Below are 23,655 nucleotides of genomic sequence, written 5' to 3'. Positions count from 1 at the left end.
AAAGTAGAATATATTATTCCACATAAACTTTTATTACAACTGTGTAAATAAAATTGTATAGAAAAAGACTGGATGGAAATAGACCATTTGGTAGCATTGATTATGTTAGAGTAGTAAAATTAGATTTCCTTTTCTGTGTTTATCTGAATTTTATAAACTGTGACTATAATATCTCGATAAAACTTTATTCACACGTATAATGAACTAGTTCAATCTCATGTAAAATGCAGCCCATATAATGTAGAATATACTCTTGAAATTGGGAACATAGTTTATCATATTGTGTAATGGAGCATCACATTGTATCACTTTTACTTAGATCTGGTGCCTGGAGTCTTTTCTAAGCTCATCAAGTAAGTCAGGTTTGTAAGGTGTCTGTTAGGAATTTTAGGATTAGGCAGACAGAGACAACTTAGTCTAAAAAGAAAAGGGAAAAGATATTTTTCTGCATATTTGCCTCTCCCTTAATTAGTGGTGAGTATTCACATTAAATCAAGATTCTTTAATTTTTATTGTCAACAATTGCTATTTTAAGTTCTGTGGGGCAAGTGTTTATATTTGCTGTTAGCCATAGATGTACTGGGATGATGATTTTATCTCTTGAGCAATTTTTGCTGAGAGTGGGGGTTAGTATTAGAAAGTCAAATAAGGGAGAGAAAAAATAGGATCCAAGTCTTAGCATAAAAACGGAACTTTCTAATCTAGGTGGTTAGAGACTGATCCGTGAAACTGAGGATTGTTACCACCTACACTGTACTCTGGACTAAAGCTTCATAAGTTTTAATTCATTTTAGAGAAAAAATAGAAATAGACTTTTATCTGAAGGGCATGTTCTTTGACCCCTTTATTATAATGTGGCTTTAAGTAAATGGTGCATACGTGTTTTGGTTTCTAAGGGTCATTTGATGGCATCATACCCTTGGGTTGGATGGGAGCTCGGAGTGAGCCATTTAGGGGGAACTCAGAGTGAGTCATTTAGGGAATATTTATTTAGAACCTGTGATATGCCAGGCCTGGGCTTAGCCCTGGAAATACAAAGATGAGTCAGGGATGGGCCTTTGCATTTGGTATAATTCATCGGATTTCACACTGAAGTCTTTAAAGTAGCATATTGGTGGATAAATCCTTCAAATTGAATGCTGGGTACTATAGTGATTTTTACCCATATTGAGTTTGTTGATAAGCTAATTTACACATTATTCTTTAGAGTCTGTTGTAAGATACATATACATCTATAGCACCTGTGTCTTCACTTTGGTTCAGTTTTTATTTTAATTAATTTTTTTATGTGAGGATTTAACTTTTGCCAGTAGTTTTGACTTTTGTCAGTAGCTGTTGCATTATAAAATTTCATTACACTAAATTAATATGATAGTAGTTAATATGAATTGTGTGTTAATACATTATCCTGAATGAGGAAATAGTGATTATGTATATTGTAATGTTGAATACTAGTGTCATTTATGTTTATTTGCTTAATTTAACATTTTGGCATATTTTTGATGTTTTGTGTTTTAGCACAAAGCTTTCACTGAAGTATTTCTAGATGATTCACATAATCCTGCAAATTGTCGGATATCAGTACAAGTTGCCACGCCAGTATTAAACCTTTCTGTTCGCTTCCCAATACCTGATCTTCGATCAGATCAAGAGAGAGGACCATGGTTTAAGAAGTCACTTCAGAAGGAGATTCTTCATTTAGCATTCACAGATCTAGAGTTTAAGACTGAATTCCTAGGAGGATCAACCCCTGAACAAGTTAAATTGGAACTTACCTTTAGAGAACTAGTTGGTAAGATTGACCATGCCTGTAAAAGAGCCAGACTAGAAACTAACAACTGCTACTGAAACTTACATTAAGAAAAGTATATGACAGCCCCCCAATACAATAAAATTAAAGAACATATGTTAGAAAGCAGGTTTAACAGCTTTTTTCTAATATTGTATACAAACGTGGTATCTGTCAGTTTTTGAAAAGAAACTACAATGCACGATGATTTATTCACTTTGAGAATATAGTGCTTTAGCCTACATTTTAATACCACCTACTACTTACTTGTTGTAGGGCTAATAGTAGCCAAAATTTATTGAGTGCCACTCTATGTTTGCTGTGTGCTAAGCACTTCACACACATTATCTTGTTTCCTTTAATCATCATAGTTACGGTAGGCTTATTATTTCCAATTATTTTTATCATTTATAAGTGAGGAAGCTGTCGACTTCTGAAGGGGTACCTCCCAAGGCCAATGTAGTAGTAAATGGCGGAATCAAGATTCAAACCCAAGTCTGACACTAGAGCTTGAGCTTTCAGCCATCGTACTAATAGTGACTTTTCCTTGTAAATCTGTTTTAAGTTCCCCTCTCCTCCTCTTTCTGCTCGCCTCCTTCTCTGTAGGCTGCAGTTTTCCTTCCCTTGTTTTCTCTGAGTTTTACGTATCATTAGAGATATTTAAAATTGACTTGCCAGTTATGATTTCATGAAAAGGCCTTTAGGGGTTATCTGGAATCTTCCCTTATCTCTAGTGATAAGAAACTCATTATTCTGGTGGAAAGTCATTCTTTGTAAAATAGAATGAAAAAATATATATGGGGTTATTGTGAAGTAACTCTTACAGTGCTTGGTACAAAATAGACATTTAAGGGCTTCCCTGGTGGCGCAGTGGTTGAGAATCCGCCTGCCAATGCAGAGGACACGGGTTCGAGCCCTGGTCTGGGAAGATCCCACATGCCGGGGAGCAACTGGGTCCGTGAGCCACAACTACTGAGCCTGCGCGTCTGGAGCCTGTGCTCCGCAACAAGAGAGGCCGCGATAGTGAGAGGCCCGCGCACCGCGATGAAGAGGGGCCCCCACTTGCCGCAACTAGAGAAAAGCCCTTGCACAGAAACAAAGACCCAACACAGCCAAAAATAAATAAATAAATAAATAATTAAAAAAAACAAAAAGACATTTAAGAAATGTAGTTATTTCTTAAAATAACTACATTAAAAAAAAAATCTGTTCCTAGACTAACTGCATAAACTTTTATGAAGAATAATCACTAAGTGGCACTCAGTAAGTGGTAACTACTATATTTAATATGTTATGCTTATTTATTTATTTATTTTTTTGGCCGTGCCACGCGGGATCTTAGTTCCCTGACCAGGGATTGAACCTTGCCCCCTGCATTGGGAGCACAGAGTCTTAACCACTGGACGCCAGGGAAGTCCCTTATATTTAATATGTTATGATTATGCACCTTACATGTTAAACATTCATACTTAAGAATTTGCGTTTGAGCAGAAAACAGCATCTTTAATTTATCTGCTCATCCTGTCTCCCCACATGTAGACGTGCAGCAGGAATAAATGAATAAATGTTGTAGAACTTAACACTGCATTATGTCCCTGATTTAGAGGATATTTGCTCCTCGAAGGAGGAAAGTATCTTTTCTCTTAGTATTTGAGAAGAAATGCATCTCCATGAATCAGTCTTGTTTTATTAGGGTCATTCCAGGAGGATAAAGGAGAACCATCCATTAATTTTTTCCACGTGACTAGTGGAGGAGATGGAGATACAGCGTCGTCAGATGACTTTGACTGGCCGCGGTGAGTAAGCAAATGGACATGATACATACATTTAATGAGACTTTCCTTTCAGAAACAAGTTGCTGTAGCTTTTTTGACTGACATTTTGGCTATTAAATTTAAGCTAAAAATATCCAGCCTTGATGAGAAAACCCCGAGGAAGATGGAAAAATTAAATTAAAAATATGTACTACTTTATCAAAGGTGCCTATGAGATACTGACAGAGATGGACATATAAAATGTGTTCTTTGGCCTCAAGTTACTTAGCCTAATTAGATGGACAAAAGAATCATACCCATTCTAAAAATAGTTCATTTGTGAAAAGGACTTTAGTAGAAGAGGTATCATACAGCACCATTTGGTTAATTATCAGATGAATTTTATAGCCAGTGATTATTTTAGGAAAGTATTTTCAAATCTGGGGAGCTTTTACAGAACACTGATTCTTGCGCCCCACGTTGAGATTCTGAGATAGAACCTGGGCATCAGTATAGTTTAAAAATACACCAGGTGATATATTCATAGCAGCACTATTCACAATAGCCAAGACATGGAAACAACCTCAATGTACATTGACAGATGAATGGATAAAGAAGATGTGGTGCATATATACAATGGAATACTACCCAGCCATAAAAAAGAATGAAATAATGCCATTTGTAGCAACATGGGTGGATCTAGAGATGATCATACTAAGTGAAGTAAGTCAGAAAGAGAAGGACATAACATATGATATCATTTATATGTGGAATCTAAAATATGACACAAATGAACTTAACTAAGAAACAGAAACAGACTCACAGACATAGAGAACAGACTTGTGGTTGATAAGCGGGAGGTGGGATCGGGGAGGGATGGAATGGGAGTTTGGGATTAGCGGATGCAAACTATTATATATAGAATGAATAAGCAACAAGGTCCTACTGTATAGCACAGGGAACTATATTCAATATCCTGTGATAAACCATAGTGGAAAAGAATATGAACAAGAATATATATATACATATATATGTATAACTGAATCACTTTGCTGTAAATTAACACAACATTGTAAATCAACTATACTGCAATTAAAAAAATGAAACTACAGTAGGTGATACCAATGTGCAGTTGGATTTAGAGAACCACTGCTTCAGGATTTCTTAGGCAAGAGAAATCATTCTTTAAATTAGCCTGATAGTGGGCTTGGATTACATTTTTTTTTTCTTTTTTTAAAAATTTATTTATGTGTTTTTTGGCTGCGTTGGGTTTTCGTTGCTGCGTGCAGGCTTTCTCTAGCTGCGGCGAGTGAGGGCTACTCTTTGTTGCGGTGCACAGGCTTCTCATTGCGGTGGCTTCTCTTGTGGAGCACGGGCTGTAGGTGCGTGGGCTTCAGTAGTTGTGGCACGTGGGCTCAGTAGTTGTGGCTCACAGGCTCAGTAGTTGCGGCACACGGGCTTAGTTGCTCCACGGCATGTGGGATCTTCCCAGACCAGGGCTCTAAACCCGTGTCCCCTGCATTGTCAGACAAATTCTTAACCACTGCGCCACCAGGGAAGTCCCTTGGATTACATTTAAAAGAACTTAGTTCACCCAGAATAATGATCCTTTATTATATTGAAAACTGAGTACATGAAGCCTCTCTTAAGAATTAAAGTGATCTTTCTTGTGCCACTTTTCTACCTGCCTTCTTTTACACCCCCGTACCCTGTGTGTCAGACCTATCAGACTCCTAGGACAGGCATTGTCAGTGCACAGCTGATCATGAGCAGGAGTTTTCATCATAAGAAACGAATCTACTTCAATTAGGTAATTTGAAAGCACAGTTTACATTAGGATATCTGTAAATTAGGAAACAGTTGTTTTAGTTTATAACTAGAACCAACTGGCAATACCTTCTTAGGAAAAAAAAAAGCTATTACAGATGCAACACAGCTGTTTTGTTTGAGCGTGCCATGCCTCATCATGACGGCAGGCTGGTGGGATAAAAAGGAGACTACAAAGCCTTGTGCTAGTGACATGCTGCAGAGAATTAGGAAAGGACTGGCATTACTCTGGGGCAGAAGCTAATGTCATCAAAGGCTGTTAGCTCTTGATATTTTGGGTTTGTAGCTACAGAACACCACCAATAACACAAGCCTTTTATTACTGAAATTCCTAAAGGAAAAGATTACTTTGTTGTTGCAGTTCTGAAAATATTCTGTAATCAAACTCTGCTTCTTCCATTTGAACAATTTATATAACATGAGGTTTCTCAGGTATGCAAGTATTCCATAATAGCCGAACAGCTGGAATGTAGAAGGATTTGGTTTAATGATAATAAATAGAATTCTTAGGTAAAATTTGCTAGCTGTTAATGAAATTAAAAAAAAAATTTTGTTTAACTGATGTATAGTTGATTTACAGTACTGTGTTAGTCTCTGGTGTATGGCAAAGTGATTCAGAGAGATATATATATATATGTATGTGTGTATATATATATATATATATATATATATATATTACACACACACACACACAGAGACACATATTCTTTATCATGTTCTTTTCCATTATGGTTTATTACAGGCTATTGAATATAGTTGCCTTTGCTATACAGTAGGATCTTGTTGTTTATCTACTTTATATATAGTAGTGTGTATCTGCTACTCCTCATTTCTCTCTCCCCCACCACCTTACCCCTTTGGTAACCATAAATTTGTTTTCTATGTCTGTGAGTCTGTTTCTGTTTTGTAAATAAGTTTGGTAATGAAATTTTAAAATGACCCTTTTGTTCTCAAAAGATCAGATTTTCTAGTTATCCAAGTATAAAATGTTAATGTCCTTCTTTTATTTGCTTGTTTCATCAATTCCACGCTTTTAAGTTTACAGCATGCTCAGGAGTGGGTTGCGTTAGATATAATTAGACTTTGTAGAGAAGTTGACGCCTATCAGTAATGACTTAATCAGTGGGCTTTGTATTAGTTTGTATACACGTTAGTTTTGCAGTTTACACTTAGATCTTGATTTTTAAAATGGTCTTTGCTATCAGAATTGTACTGAAAGTAAACCCACCAGCCATGCATTCCATTTTGGAGAGAATAGCAGCTGAGGAAGCAGAAGAGAGTGATGGCCACTATCAGGAAGAAGAGGAAGGAGGCGCTCATTCCCTGAAAGACGTTTGTGATCTGAGAAGACCAGCCCCGTCTCCCTTCTCTTCTCGTAGAGTAATGTTTGAAAATGAACAGGTAAAATAAAAGTGTGAGCAAGCAACAAAGGAATTACCCTCTATCAGATAGCTTTTAATGCTTTATCTTTAAAAAAATACTTAGTATACTGTTTTTTGCCATATTTTTAGCTCCAAGATTGAATAATATCTATTTTTTTCCCTTGGTTAAAAGTTGCATGCTTATTTATTTGCCCACATACAAGTCGTATGGGTCGGATAAGAAGATGCTACTACTATTTTAAATATAAAATGATTATTTGATGCTTTTTTTTTTCTTTTTTTTGCACTAAACTGTTATGTTTTAGATGGTGATGCCAGGAGACCCTGTAGAAATGACAGAGTTTCAAGATAAAGCAATCAGCAATTCTCACTATGTGCTGGAACTTACATTACCCAATATTCATATAACACTGCCTAATAAAAGCTTTTATGAGAAGCTTTATAATAGGTGAGTTTAAACACATTTAGTTGAATCTTTGGGATCGAACTTTCCTGTCTAACTGTCTCTCTACCATCCTACCTCCTTGTTTTCCCTCTTCCCCCTTTACTTTCCTTGTTTTAATATTATCAACTATTTCAGTGTACTTTGTATGGTGTTGATTATAGAACTATTACCGTTATGATGAGCTATTGTCATAGCAGAGTTTCCTAACCAGTGTGTCTGGTAACTGGGTTTCTTGTGTGTGAGATGTATTCTCTCCATCCTAGGTTGGCTGGTTGCCCTCTGTCACCTTACCACAGATTACTGAGAAAATATCTCTTTGTGTATAATGACATGAAAAGAGGTGGGATATACTTGTAGAGAGGGCCAAAAGATACTGGTGTAAAGTCAGAGTCCTAGAGTCTTTGTACAAGGAACATCCCTTCTCAGAGTCTAAAAAAAAGCACCTTGTTAGAATTAGAAACTCTAACTTATAAACTTGTCTATAAAAACTTAAATTTATTACATTTAAATACCCTTAAACGTATATACCAAGCAAATATGTTGAAACAAATGGCATTCTAGAGTAGAAAGGTCATAGACTCTGAAGATCTTGGACGATTTACCTAGTCCCCATGAGCTCCATTTCCTCACATATAAATTGGAGATGATACTTGTACAGGCCTCAGTGGGTTGTTTGGAGCATTAAATGATACAACATTTGGGAAAGTTCTGAGAACAGTGCCTGGCGAATAGTAAGTAAGAATGTTATCATTCCCACCCACTCTGGCATAGCTGAAAGGTGGTCATGTGGGTTTCTGGAAAAAGACACGTCCTTAGTGTCTGTCATCACTAGCTTCCCACATGTAAACAAGTCATCCAAATTTTTGTTAATCTTCAGAAACTGCAGACCGTTGTTTCTGCTGTAGATTTACTTGGTACCAAATAGGATTTGGATTTATACAGGATCTGACGTTTGGAAACCACTGATCTCTAGACTACTGTCCTTATTTTATAGTTGGGGTATCTCCCAAGAGCTAACGAATGTGCAAGGCTAAGATTGAGCAAAATGAAACAGCTAGTTCAAGGTCCATCCCAGAGGTCAGAAGGGCTTCATCCATTTCTTTCTCCTTCTGCATTGATTGAACAGGTGGCTATTGGTTAGATTGCAGCATCAGAATAGTAAAACATACCTTAAACATTCCATTTATGAATATATGTTCATTTACCACTTCTTTTTAAAATATAGGACAGGGCCTCTTTTTGATTACAAGCTACTGGTTAGAATTTTTGCTTAATGTATACCCAGAAGGCTTTGTCTACAATTCTCAGTTTCAGTTTCTTTGAAGTGGAGTGAAAAAATAGTTTCAAAGCAGTCTGAGTGCAGAATCCTTTCAGGTTTTTAAGATTTTTTTCTCACTTCAGTCTATATACTTAAAAGTCATCAGGTAGCACAAGATTGAATTAAACTATGCTTACAATAACATACAGCTGAGATGAGCAGATTTGGGGCCAAGCACGATTTACCCGTGGTGACTATGCAAAACGTATAATTCAGCTGGTGGGAGCAGAAGTTCTCAGGTGGGCTAGGGAGTTGTCTGCCAGCAGCAAGCAGGTAGCGTGTGGGGGACGTCAGTCAGTATGGCGGGCGGGTAGCTTAAGTCAGGGACCTGGAGAGCATCTGCGCATCTGGGGAGCTGGTTCAGGGGGTGTTGCCCATGAGAGTTTCTGTTCTCCCTCACCTGCCCACTTCTCTGTCTCTCAGGCCCCTAGACTTATACAAATACTGCAGTGTTCCCTGCTGTGGATCATATACATCATATATCTAAGTTAGCATGTGAATTCTTTGCCCTCTGTTTGGCTTTGTCTATATATACATTTTTTTTCCTTTTAATTTTCAGACATTCTAAAACTTATAGGTAAGTTGCAAGTACAGTACAAAGAGCGTTTTTTTCCCTGAACCATTTGAGAGTAAGTTGCTGACTTGATGTCCCTTCAGCCTTGAGCAGTTGAATGTGTATTTCTCACAAACAGGGACATTCTTCTACATGACCATAACTCAGCCATTAAAACGAAAAAATTAATATTATACATTAGCATCTAATCGTCAGACCCCATTCATGTTTTGCTAAATGTCTTAATAATGCCCTTTATTATACATAAAATTTAAAAGTATCTTTCTGAGCAGGAATTATAACCAATTCTGCCTTTACTTCATACATTTGAAATATTGGTTTATTCCTTCATCAGCTGGGTCTTTTCAGAAAGATAGTCTCAGGTACAGGTAGATTTTTTTTCTATGTCAAAAACCCTTTAGAATAGAATATAAAAAATATTCTACCTGGTTTTATTAAATCAGATATTTTTGAGCTTCTATAATGTTTCAAGCTCATCGCCACGGAATCATGGTGATGTGTCCTTAAACATCTTGTTTTTTTTTTCTTGATATTAGAAACATCATTCAGTGTTTTATAGTATTATGGTATCAAGACGGTGTTTAGACCAAAATGTAAATAAGGAAAAATAGTAAAATCATATGAAACATATTTGCAGGTCATATACCATGAACTCCAGGTTTTATTTAAAGTAATAGTTTCTCTTTAACCTGTGAAGATAAGAGAATGGTTGTAGGGAATAAGGTAAAGAAAAATTTCCTGAGAAAATTCTTCATTTTATACTTTCACTATTTATTCATGTAGGAATTTAGACTAAGATCTGGATTTAGACTCTTGTTTCTTTTTTTTCAATAAATTTATTTATTTATTTTTGGCTGTGTTGGGTCTCCATTGCTGCGCGCGGGCTTTTTCTAGTTGCGGCGAGCGGGGGCTACTCTTCGTTGCGGAGCACGGGCTTCTCATTGCGGTGGCTTCTCTTGTTGCAGAGCACGGGCTCTAGGCACGCGGGCTTAGTAGTTGTAGCACGTGGGCTTGAGAGCGCAGGCTCAGTAGCTGTGGCTCGCGGGCTCAGTAGCTGTGGCTCGCGGGCTTAGTTGCTCCGCGGCATGTGGGATCTTCCCAGACCAGGGCTTGAACTTGTCCCCTGCATTGGCAGGCGGATTCTTAACCACTGCGCCACCAGGGAAGCCCTAGACTCTTGTTTCTTTGTTCTGTGAGCGACACGCCCAGGGGGCAGCGAGCCAAGTGAGTACCACGCAGCTCTGGGCATCGCTGTCAGTGTGTCTGAGGCGAGACACGCTTCTGCCCTGTGTCCCTGGTATTCTTCATCCAGTGATGCTTCCAGAAAGAGACCTTTTGGGTGGGGATTACAGTCTACTGAGAGTGACAGTACTCAGTCCTCGTTTATACTTTCTAGGGCCTCAGAAGCTCAGGAATTGGCCCAGGAAGTTCCTAGACAAGTGGCTTCTCACAGGAAGGGCCCAGGGCTACATCATCGCTTGGCACCTTGATTGGTATTCACACTAGGCTTTATGACGAGTCTGTGCTTTTGGCAGTCCTTCCATGTGAGTCATCCACTGGTCCTTTCTTCAAACCTTCAGTGCCTGCCGTGTGACAGCCACTGTGCTAGGCACATACAAAGATGACTAAGACACAAGTCTTAGTCTAGGAAAGGGAAACAAGAAAATGGAGTAGAGTGTTACAGGTGCAGTGATTGCATTATGCACGTGAAGGATATGCTATGGGTCCAAGCCTAACAAAAATCTTTGTAGAGAACATTGTAAAGTCTCAGTTTTCATGACAACATAGAGGTGAGTGGTGGGGGTGGAGGTATCTGAGAAGTGACAAATATTTCTTTGAAAAAATAGGATGCGGTGGTAGCCTAGCTCGACATGTATCACCCCAGTAGTCACCAGTGTTGACTTGGCTGTTCGTCTGTTCCGTTAGTTAGAAGGGTTTCCTCTCTTTATTCCCTGTTCTGTATGCTTCTTCATCTCATGCAAACTTCCCAGCGAAGCTGTGCTTTCTGTGGAAGAAAGAAAAAGCAGATATCCCTAGAGAAAGTGAGTAATGGAAGAGAACTGAATTGGGAGCTGGACGTAATCTGGTCTCTGGTTCCACTTCTCCCACTAATTAGCTGTGTAACCTTGGGCGGGTCACTTAACCTTTATGACGCAGTTTCTTCAAGTGTAAAGTGAGAATAATAATTCTGCCTTGGCTGCCCCAGAGGATTGAGGGGAGTCAAATGAGACAGTGCCTAATCTGTTATAGTTTATAGAGTGTTCTCATATACGTGAACAGTCCTTTTGTTCTTTATGGGTTTCATTTTTAATAAACCTCCTCCTTTAAGTGCATTTAGATGTATGTAATTTGATGCATATAACACTGGTGAAACTGGGTGGATATCTAATTAGGTATCTAATTGTCCAGATTCCTTTCTCACTGCCCTGACAGCCATAGCAGTTATTTTTCCATTGAAAAGAAATTCCGTTTCACCATTTGGAAAATGTATTATTCATGTGACTTCTTAAAGGGATATTCTTTAGTTTGCCTTTGGTTGAAGTAGGAGTTATGTATTTATTTTTCAACTTTTGTCTTTATAGGATCTTTAATGATTTGCTGCTATGGGAACCAACAGCTCCTTCACCAGTAGAGACATTGGAAAATATTTCATATGGTGTTGGGCTTTCAGTAGCCAGTCAGCTGATTAATACCTTCAACAAAGATGGTCTTAGTCCGCTTAAATCTGCAGTTCCCTGTGGTAATATGTTTTAAATTTCTTCTGAATTAAAATGCCTGGTTTATCAATAAACAAAGTAGTAACCTTTTAAATTGATGGATTTAAAAATGTGTTTGGCGTTTTCTATTTATAACTATTTTATAATATCTTTTAGTAATTTACAGTATTTCCCCACTTCTAGCTATTTATTAAGAATGTTATTAATTATCACCATAGTGATAGTATATTCATTGTCTGAAGTTCAGTGGTAAAGAGAAAGACAGTACATTTTTATTGTCATACCAGATTCTTTGTAAAAATAAACGGGTTGTAAAATAAGCAAATATTCTGGTGATAAAGTTCAAGTTTGAATGCTGTTTTGTGTTAATAAGCTGTTAGAACAGCTGTAATTGTGCAATTTATTTCTCACAGATGAGGAAAGTGGATCTGAGGAGGAGACTTTGCAGTATTTTTCCACTGTTGATCCCAATTATCGTTCTCGTAGGAAGAAAAAACTAGACTCTCAGAACAAGAACTCGCAGAGTTTTCTGTCAGTTCTTCTGTGCATTAATCATGGATTAATGGCAGTGTTTACAGATGTAAAGGTAAGGATTTACAAATCCAAAGTGATTTTTCAAGTGTATCTTATTATAAATCTAGCATGATATACGCATTCAATAATTGAGGTAGTTTGAGGTTGTTTCAATGACTGATGAAGGTCAGTTTTCTGAGGCACACCACGATGACAGCAGCTTTGGAAATTTAGCTTTCGTTGCAGATCAAAAGACAAACATATGGACCTTCTTTTGGAAAACGTGCTGGTCCTGCTCCTGAGGTGGTAACAGTAATTTATCTATTCTAAAGGGTGATGAAGTACCGAGGTTCATTTGGCAGAAGAGGCCCGGCCTAGTGTTTAATTATTCAGTTTTTAATACCACCATGTTGGATGGTTCAAGAATCAGACCACTTTGCTGCAGTGTGGGAGATCCTCCTAACCTGAATCAAGGAGGAGCATCTCAAGAGTCGTTCTTACTTTTCTGCATTTAATTAATGACTTCTCTGTTTTTTCTGATCTTATTAGCAAGATAATGGAGATCTGCTGGAAAACAAGCATGGTGAATTCTGGTTAGAATTCAACAATGGTTCGTTATTTTGTGTGACAAAATATGAAGGTTTTGATGACAAGCACTATATCTGCCTTCATTGTAGCAGTTTCAGTCTCTATCACAAAGGTAGGACAAATGTTAAATATGTGTGTTTTGTTCACTTCTGGTTAGACATGTTTAAATTTTGCTTGATAAAGAAAGTCTACTGAGAACAGAACTCTTAACATTAGAAATTATTTTCTGTAGGGTGTTCTGATTCCACTGGCAAAGTAATAATTATTGTAAATTAGAAGTTGACTTTATGTTCTTTTTTTGAAACAACTTATAGTGTGATATAATTCACATACCATGTAATTCACCCGTTTAAAATATACATTTCAGTGGTTTTTAGTATTCCATAGAGTTGTGTAACCATCATCATAGTCAACTTTAGAGCATTTTCATCAACCCCCCAGAAGAAGTCTGCACCTTTGAGCTATAAACCCCCAGTCCTGCAGTCCCCTCTAGCCTCAAGAAACCACTGATTTACTCTCTCCGTCTCTATGGATTTGCATATTCTGGCTGTTTCATATAAATGGTATCATACAATAGAAGGTCTTTTGTGATTGGCATCCTGACATGATGTTTTCAAAGTTAATCCAAATGTGTCAGTGTTTTATTCGTTTTTATTGCCAAGGAATATCCCATTTTATGGATATACCATATCTAATTATACATTGATCAGTTGATGGGACTTTACATTCTTTATTTTCTCTTAAGTGGTATTTCCTTTTGGTAACAAATACAGAATTTGCTCTTCTTTGAGCACATTCCTTGTGTTACTTTGTGAATAGAAATGAGATACTTGCACATTCTTAATGTTTATTAGATTTTCCTATTTAAATTTAACTTTTCTAGCATTTCGGATCTCAAATTTTTTTTTCTAACTTGGATAGTCACTTATACCAACATTACTAGAGGAGAATGAATTATTAATGTCAAGCTGGTTCTTGGTCATTTTGCCTCCAGGGTTATGTTATATTCAATGGAAGTACATGGATTTTTGTTTTGAGTTACAGAAGCTCGTGAATTAATTTCAGATAATCATTTTGTTATCTTGTCACCTCATTGTGGATATAGGCATAGTGGATGGAGCAACTCCTTCTGCAGAAACACGACTGCCCAGTTCAACCCGACCGCATTGGTTAGAACCTACTATTTATTCCTCTGAAGAAGATGGCCTCAGTCGAGCTTCTTCAGATGGTGTTGGAGGAGACACTTTGAATATGCTCTCTGTTGCAGTTAAAATATTGTCTGATAAATCAGAGTCCAATACAAAGGTGTGTGTTTTGTACTTTTATACCATTAAATACTTGCTGCTGATTTGATTACTAGTTAATAAAAATGATGGCATAAATGCAACACATTTATTTTCTTCGAAAAACTTTTCAAGTTTTGAACCAGAGGGTTATGCAGGTGATAAATGTAATTCTTCGTGTTGCTCTGTAGGAATTTCTCATTGCTGTGGGACTGAAAGGAGCCACTCTCCAGCATAGAATGCTTCCTTCCGGGCTTAGCTGGCATGAGCAGGTAAGAGAGCTGTGATGTATATGTATTGATTTATTTTTTACTTTATGTTGATATATAATACACATACTGAAAAGTTCACAAATCATAAATATTCAGTGCTCATCGAATTTTCATGAAATAAATACTCCTATATAAATACCACCTCTTATGTTAGGAAATAGAACATTATCACTACCCCAGAATGTAATTGATTTTTTACCTTAAAGTTTGGTCCTTAAACATCTCAAAGACAAAGTTATGTTTTGTCATTAAAGGGAAGGGACCTATAGAGTGCCTGGCATAGAGGAGAATAAATGAGTGTTGACTTGCACTTATAACTGTATATTCTTTAAGTGCCATAATTTCAGAATTATCCCCTAGGCCAACAGTATACACTGAGGCATTTATAAGGAATTCTGTAATTAATTTCCAGTGTAATAACTGTATTTGGTTAATTACATTTTTTCAAAGGAAACTTTGGGTAAGAAGTTAACTCTTCTTTATATGAGAATGAAAACTAGCACACTATGATTCTTGTTCATTTTCCTTACAAAGAGAAACCTTTTCTTTGTGCTTGGAAAATAATAAATTATTTTAAACTTGAATGCTTTCAGAAACATTTTGAAACATAAAATATATATATAGAGAGAGAATAAATAGAGCAGGGGTAGAGAGATGGTTAGTCAACTGGCTGGCTGTAAGAGAGAGATTTAGCCTGACTTTTTTATTTAGATAGAAATATAAGTCAATGTTGGTGAGAAGGACTGGTTTTCAGACTGATCTGGGTATAAATTAAGGAACAGGAACTTCTCCCAACAATGGGTTTTATAGAAAACCAGATGGAGAGTTTTAAACAGTCTTTGGCAAAATTTGTTTTTTTCAAAAGAATAATTCCAAGCAAAGTAATGTTGAAAGTATATTATACATACTTGGTTAGTTTCATAGGATATGATTTTTCCAAGATCTCTGTAGCATTGCAATTGTTCGATGGGCCTCTTCATTTCAAATTCTAGTTTGGCAAATACTTTTTGAAATGAATTCCTTCAAATGATGATTTTCTTTTAACATTATGATTTTCCACTAAATGGTTGTTTTTTTTGTGAGCTGTTTTATTTCATGTTGGTATTAAGGATATCATATCAAAAATTTTTTTTCTAAAACAGGGCATTTTATATTTTTGTGATTATAGATTTTATACTTCTTGAATATTGCTGATGAACCTGTTCTGGGATACAGTCCTCCCACTTCATTTACGACCTTTCATGTTCATCTCTGGAGCTGTGCACTTGATTATAGGTTAGTTCATAAATGGAGCACAACAAAGTTTTAGTCTTTAAAATATGTACTAAGTTGTGAGAAACATACGTAATTCAGTAGAGTTAAGGTTCAAAATGCTCTTTAAAGGGAGTTTCTCTTTTTGCAGCAGACTAATGTTCTCTTGTTTCTTTGTGGTAATAGGCCTCTTTATTTGCCAATCCGATCTCTTCTTACTGTTGAAACATTCAGCGTTTCAAGTAGTGTTGCCTTGGATAAATCATCTTCTACTCTCAGGTACCGTGTAAACCTCGCTGTCTACTAAATGCAGCTGTTCAGAACATACTGGCAGAGCTTTATCTCAACCCTTTGATTAAAGTCTCAATCTTTGTTAAAAGCAACATTCTTTTACTATTAGTCATGTTCCTTTATCCAAGTTTTCAGTTTTTCTTTCTCAGATGATTCGTCCCACCTCTTCAATTCATTACTGTATTTCATTTTTAGGGAGAAAATTAATTCTTGAGATTGTTGGTTAACTTTTTAAAACATTTATATGTAAACTTCCCGTAATACCTGATACACTTTATTTTCCTAATTTAAACCTTATGAATTTGGGCATCTGTTAAAATTGCTGAAAATTTAAAATTGATTGAGCAGATGATTTAATCTCATTTATGCCATTTAAATGTTTCTAGTACTCATAAACAGTGAGTTTTAAAGAAATGCTAGGGACTTCCCTGGTGGTCCAGTGGTTAAGAATCCGCCTTCCAATGCAGGGGACATGGGTTCGATCCCTGGTCGGGGAACTAGGATCCCACATGCTGCGGGGCAACGAAGCCCCCACCACAGCTAGCGAGTCCGTACGCCGCAACTACTGAGCCCGCGCGCTCTGGAGCCTGTGCGCCACAACTAGAGAGAAGCCCGCACACCGCAACCAAAGACCCCGCATTTTGCAGATCCCGTGTGCCGCGACTAAGACCCAACACAGCCAAAGATAGATAAAAAAATAAAGAAATATTAAAAAAATAAAGAAATGTTAGGCGACATTTGTAAGTTAGAAACTGCATATGACTTTGATCATATTTTTATCAGAAAGAATGGTACAGCTAAGTATACAGTGATCATGCAGCCATATATTCAAGGTTAGTTTTTTTTTTGTTTTTTTTTTAAATTATTAGCACCTTTAATTATTATTTATTTATTTATTTTGGCTGTGTTGGGTCTTCGTTTCTGTACGAGGGCTTCCTCTAGTTGCGGCAAGTGGGGGCCACTCTTCATCACAGTGCGCGGGCCTCTCACTATCGCGGCCTCTCTTGTTGCGGAGCACAGGCTCCAGACGCGCAGGCTCAGTAGTTGTGGCTCACGGGCCCAGTTGCTCCGCGGCATGTGGGATCCTCCCAGACCAGGGCTCGAACCCGTGTCCCCTGCATTGGCAGGCAGACTCTCAACCACTGCGCCACCAGGGAAGCCCCTAAGGTTAGTTTTTTAGATCTTGATTTTATCTTTTTTTGGCCCAGAATAATCTTGGATGAAGCTGCTTTACACCTGTCTGACAAGTGTAATACTGTCACTATAAATCTGAATAGAGGTAAGAGTTAAAAAACAAAATCTGGGATAGATGAATCCTCTTTTATTTTTTGCATCTGAATATTTTTAAGCATTTTAACTCTAGAATAATGCCAGTGAACTAAGGATCTTGTCAGTCTGAATATTGTAATACCAGTTTGTAATATCAATAACATTGGTGAAATGCATCAAATTATATATACTCTTGTTTATTTAATAGAAGGCAGATTTTGTTTCTAACTAAAAATAAAGTGAACTGTAGGATTTTTGTAGGATGAAACTATGTTTCCATTACATTATATGTATTTGTAGTGCTACCTGCCATGAATTTTAAAGAAACGCTAGTTTTATTAGGTGTTTGTTGGATAAGCATTTTTTGAAAGTTATACTCAGATATTTTATTAATTACTTAAAAAAATTTTAGATTATGTTCGTGTGATGGATATGGGGCTTTTGGAATTAACCATAACTGCAGTGAAGTCTGATTCTGATGGAGAGCAAGTAAGTTATTAAAATAAATGGATACTTTTATTTAAGTCCTTTGTTTTATAGAAGAGACTATAAACAACCTGAACTTACTGTAAAATTATTTTTCCACTTACCTAATTTTAGTCAGAAATAGATAAAATATTTTAAAGTTAAGATTGAGTTATTATAAATGCATGTTTCCTATGGCAAGACAAATTATCATATTACATTTTATTTAATGTAAACCTATGCAAACATTTTTTTCTCTTGTTTTGGTAGACATTTTTATCCTTTTTTCCGTGTCCTGTCCAGACTGAGCCACACTTTGAATTACACTGTTCGAGTGACGTTGTCCATATTAGAACGTGCTCGGACTCTTGTGCTGCATTAATGAATCTCATTCAGTACATTGCAAGCTACGGGGACTTACATGCGGCTAACAAGGCGGACGTGAAGCCCGGAGCCCCACAAAGAAAGATGAAGGTACAGCTGCCAGCCTCATTCATTAGAACTCACTCACCCCCACCTCATTCCAGACATGCGAGTGACCTGTACATCGGCGAGGTCTTCTTGACAGTCATAGGGTAGAAAGGAAACTTTGAATAATCATCTATCTATTCTTACTTTCAGGGTAATGGGGTCTAGAAAGGTGATTCCATGGGCCTTTTTGGAAAACCATTCTACTGTTTGATGCTCTGTTTCAGAACATTAATCTTCTCAACCAACATACATTTTCCCAGACTTAAGTTATTTTCATATGTCCTCAGGGAAGAAAGAAAACATTTATCATGTGAGAGTCTGTCATATGCAAGTTGTATGTTAAAATGCTATGAGAAGGTAGATGGCAGGAATTAGTATTATTACCAGAAGACTTATTTATATGATATTATCTTTCATATTTGTTATCTACAGTTCTATCCAGTTTTCAGTATACTTTCTCATACGTGATTTCCTCTTACCCAGTGCAGCTGAGAGGTTAAAGATTATCATCTCTGTTTAGTAGATGAATAAGTTAAGACCCAGAGAACTTAGGTAATTTGCCCTAATTAGTAGCAGACACAGCAACAATATGCAGATATTTGGATTCCCAGTTCATTGCTTTCTTATGCCCCCAGCTGTCACCTCTCTGCCCTCTCATATGTCCAGATAGAACAATGTCCAGTTTGTTTAGCATTTACTTTTTTTCAGTCTTTTTATTCTTCTTCATGGCCTCTTCTGTGAACAGAATTCTCAGTCCCCTTAGGTCAATAGATCCTTCAGTAAGGGTCTGACAGGCCTTGCATTATCTTTCGTTCACGCTGATCTTACACCTCATTTGTGTTACGCTTCTGTTTTTGTTTCCTTGCTCCTGCTGTATTCTCCCTGATACAAAAGTGATTTATGATACTCTGTCTCTACTGTTTCTTCTCTTTTGTTCTCCAGTTTATTAAAAGTTATTTTAAATTATCCCTTTCAAATGAGATCTTTCCATTTTAGAGTCATGCTGACATTTTAAAAGCATGGTTTGGATTTAATGAATCCACTATTCACTAACAAAAATGGTTAAGCATCAGTGTTGGAATTGAACTCCACAAATCACCTTTTAGTAGATTTCCCCTCTCATGTATACCCCCTACTGTCTTTAGGTGTCTATTTGTTCAAGAAATGAGGCTCTACCTACAGTGGCTTTGTCTCAGAGGGTGAAGGTCATGGCAGCCATCAGGTTTGAGCAGATCAGACTCTCTACAGAGAGACCCCCCCCTCTCCCCCAGCTTCACTGCAATGTTTTTCACCTTCCATCTCTTCGAATGTATTACCTCTTCAAGATTCAGTTCACTGTGCCGGCTTTGAGATGATAACACATTTATTTCTATTTGCCAGTAGTTGTTGGGGTGAAAATGCTGATACTAAAGACTTAAAATGAAAATGTAACACCTGCTGAGAGAATATAGAAAAATGATGTGTTCCTGTTTTTGGTGTTTTTGTGAAATGTAGTATATTTCTAGGACAAAATAAACGTTGAGTAATTTGCTTTTTAGAGCATTTTCAAGTTGATTTTAATTAGGGTTTTTGGCTGTAGGTAGATTCCGCTGGTCGGTCATCCTCACGTGGTCCAGTACTTCCTGAAGCAGATCAACAAATACTACGAGATTTGATGAGTGACGCTATGGAGGAAATTGACATGCAAGAGGCTGCTGCATCTGTAAAACCACAGTCTAATGGTGAGACAGACCAGGACTTCTTCCTGGGAGCTGTGATGCTGTAGTTGAGGCTGCCATTGTTTGTGTTCTTACAAGTCCTTAATAAGTAGCTCACTAAAGAAAAGACAGGTCTGAGTGTTGGTGGATATCTATTAGTCAGTCAGCTTGTGTTTATTGAATGTTTAGTAGATAAATAATACTGGCCAGAGTGTTGCGGGGGGCGGTGACAGATAAAGTGGAAGACAAGGCTTATGTTCCCTGGTAGCTCATGGTCTAGTGCAGCAAACTGGCACTGAACCAGACTGAGGCTAGTGCTTAGAACCATCGAGAGGTGATGTAAGAAAACACTTCAGAATGTAGTGTACACTCTAATCACTGGTTGGAAAGGATCTGGAATCCCTTCATTAGACTTCAGTGAAGATGAGATGAGTTGGCTTTTAAAAAGTGTGTAGGACCTAGGCATGTAGAGGGGAGAGAGAAGATAATCTTGGCAAGGTCACTAACATCAGCAGAGACCCAGAGGCGTGTATGAGCCTTAATGATCTAGTAACTCAGGCTATTAATACTGGAACAAAAGTTCCCTTCTTGTCGAAAAGAATTAGGCAGTAATGTTAGATAAGCAGGGAGGAACCAGACAGAGAGCTTTAAAGCCAAGTGGAAGCATCTAAATATTTTGAAGTATCTATCTAAAAATATATTTTTTTCTAATTGGCTGAACATAGCTATTTCTATATGTTGTGAGATCTTAATTTTTAAAAATTATTTCATAGTGTTATAGAAGTTTAGCATTCAGTGTTGCTTTCATTCTAATTTAGAATAAATTAGAGCTAAGGAAGCAAATGGGAACTTTTAGCTCCCTATGTACTAACATTATTTGTAATAATGTCAGCAGCTGACCTCCTCATGTGGGAAAGAATGTTTAATGAATATTTACCGAGCAGCTTCCACACACAAGACCCTGTACTGGACACTGAGCACTTACAAGGATGAGTGGGTTCAAAGTGCTGCCGTAGGAGAATTTAAAGTCTAGTCTGTGAGCTTTCCGAGGCTAAGATGTCGCTGTACTCATCTTAGTGTTCTTAGTTCATATCACAGGGTTTGGTTTGAATGAATGAATGGAGAAAGAATTAGTGAATCTATGGAATTCCCTGGCAGTCCAGTGGTTAGGACTCCATGCTTCCAGCGCAGGGGGCATGGGTTTGATCCCTGGTCGGGGGAACTAAGATCCCACATACTATGCAGTGCGGCCACAAAAAAAAAAAAAAAAAGAAAAGAATTAGTGAATCTAATATATAATATAAATGTATAAAAAATATATGTTCACATACAGATTTTTGCACACATGCAGCCTTTTGTGAACTTCATATTGTGAGAGCTACCTGAGAACAGGTGTCCCATTTGGGTATCCAGCGCCCCCAAGGAGTCTTTTTATTGCTTGGAATCATTCCCTGGCCTAAGACATGCTTGGCAACTGTTTCCCCCACCCCTTCCCTGAGCAGAGACTTCCTATAGTTTTAGGTGAGACGCTGCTAGATGTAACTGTTTCCCCTCCCCTTGCTATATTGTCCAAGGAGTTTCTTCCAGAACTCCACCTACAGCACATAATTGTCAGTATGAAATTCTGGCTAAAATGGAACTCCAGTCCCCACTAACTAGCTGCTGTTGAATTCCTGAACTTCTCTGACACAAAATAACTAAGAGGAGACTGTCTGTAACTTTATGAGTCCATCATTTACTGTTTCTTAGAAAACTTCATACTTACTAGTCTTTTTATTAGTAGTCAGAAGGTTATTGTGAGAAATAAGCGAGATACTGTTTTTTAAAAATTTTTGGCTGCGTTGGGTCTTTGTTGCTGCGTGCAGGCTTTCTCTGGTTGCGGCGAGCGGAGGCTACTCTTTGCTGCGGTGCACAGGCTTCTCATTGCAGTGGCTTCTCTTATTGTGAAGCACGGGCTCTAGGTGCACAGGCTTCCTTGGTTGCAGCACATGGGCTCAGTAGTTGCAGCACGTGGGCTCAGTAGTTGTGGCACGTGGGCCCTAGTGTGCACGGGCTTCAGTAGTTGCAGTGCAGGGACTCAGTAGTTGTGGCGCACGGGCTTAGTTGCTCCATGCCATGTGGGATCTTCCCAGACCACGGATTGAACCTGTGTCCCCTGCATTGGTAGGCGGATTTTTACCACTGCGCCACGAGGGAAGTCCTAAAATGCTTAATAAATGTTATTGTTGTTGATGTTTAAAATATGCCAAAATTGAATGTTGTAATCTTTTCACCTAGGTGTTTTGGATGAAAAATCTCAAATTCAGGAGCCGTGTTGTTCAGACCTCTTCCTGTTTCCTGATGAGAGTGGAAACGTGTCCCAGGAGACTGGGCCCACTTACACCTCATTCACACACCACTTGATGAGCGATGCGGTGACAGGCGTGCCCACAGAAAATGACGACTTTTGCATTCTTTTTGCACCAAGAGCAACCATTCAGGTAATAAATTGATGATATAATTAATGTCTTAAAATAATGTTGTAAATTGAATTGACCAAAGGGCACCTGAAAAGATTCTTTAGGTTTTGTTAACTCTTTACAGTTCAGAATTACTTCCTTTTGTAATTTACTCTTGAGACTTTGTAAATGTTTGTTATACTTTACTCTTTTTATGAACATCTCTCAGAGACTCTCTACTTGCAAAATCCCCTGCGTTGTTTATTGAACTGCAGAGGAAGTACGTAGTAAGATACCTCTTCAGGGTTGTGAAATTAAATGGCAGAAAGGAGTTCTGTACAGAGTTGTTAACACAAGAATTGGGAACGATAAGATGTGATTTGTGAGAAGGCTAATGCTTGGTTAATGTATGTAATTTCCTTTTTAGAATCATGCTCACATTGAAAAAGCATGGTCTGGATTTAATGAATCCACAGTTCACTAAACAAAATGGTAAAGCATTGAATCTGTACCTTTTTATTGTCAAACAAGTAGTAAAAGCCAGATCGTAGACTATAAAAAATTCTTATGGAGTGATTCACATAGAAGGGAGAGTTCATTTTATTGTTAATTAAGCAGAGTATCTTATGTGATGATTATCGTCAGTATTTATTATTCCACTTTATATACTGAAATTATTAGAAAGAATGCAGAATCAAGAAATCCCCTTGAGATGCGCACCATAATCATTGGTTTCTACTTAAATAAGAGAGTATGTGTTACCTGTTCCTTTGTCTTAGGAGAAGGAAGAAGAACCAGTTGTAAAAATAATGGTTGATGATGCAATTGTGATAAGAGATAATTATTTTAGTCTGCCTGTTAAGAAGACAGATACGAGCAAAGCCCCTTTACACTTTCCTATTCCTGTAATTCGGTACCTGGTTAAAGAAGTCTCTCTTGTTTGGCATCTTTTTGGAGGAAAAGATTTTGGAACAGCCCCTCCTGCTTCTCCAGCTAAAAGTTATATGTAAGTTAATTTCTACATAAGTTTATTTGGCAGACCAATATACTCTCTTTGTTGCGGCGCACGGGCTTCTCTAGTTGTGGCACATGGGCTCAGTAGTTGTGGCGCGAGGGCTTGGTTGCCCCGCAGCATGTGGGATCTTCCCCGACCAGGGATCGAACCCGCGTCCCCTGCGTTGCAAGGCGGATTCTTAACCACTGGACCACCAGGCCAATATATTCTTTTCACTAAAAATACAAAGAATTTATCCTTTTAAGAATTATTAATAAGCAATATTAAAAACTGTAATTTAAATGTTACTCTTTTAA

At 37.6% G+C, this 23,655-nt stretch overlaps 1 protein-coding gene across 3 annotated transcripts in view; it reads left to right on the top strand.

Annotated features, from left to right (window-relative positions):
* Positions 1–23,655, top strand: part of ATG2B (autophagy related 2B) — a 68,517-nt gene that overhangs the window by 24,285 nt on the left and 20,577 nt on the right. For 2 of the 3 annotated variants that reach the window (XM_059914956.1, XM_059914958.1), the window contains exons 15-31: positions 1,519–1,792; positions 3,483–3,585; positions 6,576–6,771; positions 7,058–7,200; positions 11,672–11,829; positions 12,220–12,392; positions 12,869–13,019; positions 14,013–14,212; positions 14,382–14,462; positions 15,631–15,737; positions 15,900–15,992; positions 17,213–17,283; positions 17,686–17,762; positions 18,009–18,212; positions 19,789–19,930; positions 22,184–22,386; positions 23,124–23,350. In XM_059914956.1, the coding sequence (XP_059770939.1) occupies positions 1,519–1,792; positions 3,483–3,585; positions 6,576–6,771; positions 7,058–7,200; positions 11,672–11,829; positions 12,220–12,392; positions 12,869–13,019; positions 14,013–14,212; positions 14,382–14,462; positions 15,631–15,737; positions 15,900–15,992; positions 17,213–17,283; positions 17,686–17,762; positions 18,009–18,212; positions 19,789–19,930; positions 22,184–22,386; positions 23,124–23,350 (2,603 nt within the window). The remainder of the gene's footprint in view (positions 1–1,518; positions 1,793–3,482; positions 3,586–6,575; positions 6,772–7,057; positions 7,201–11,671; positions 11,830–12,219; positions 12,393–12,868; positions 13,020–14,012; positions 14,213–14,381; positions 14,463–15,630; positions 15,738–15,899; positions 15,993–17,212; positions 17,284–17,685; positions 17,763–18,008; positions 18,213–19,788; positions 19,931–22,183; positions 22,387–23,123; positions 23,351–23,655) is intronic. The other variant, XM_059914957.1, reaches the window with a different exon arrangement.

The sequence above is a fragment of the Balaenoptera ricei genome, chromosome 2 (genome assembly GCF_028023285.1).
Source record: "Balaenoptera ricei isolate mBalRic1 chromosome 2, mBalRic1.hap2, whole genome shotgun sequence".
In the NCBI taxonomy this organism is placed as follows: domain Eukaryota; kingdom Metazoa; phylum Chordata; class Mammalia; order Artiodactyla; family Balaenopteridae; genus Balaenoptera; species Balaenoptera ricei.
This window is presented reverse-complemented; position numbering and strand designations above follow the sequence as displayed.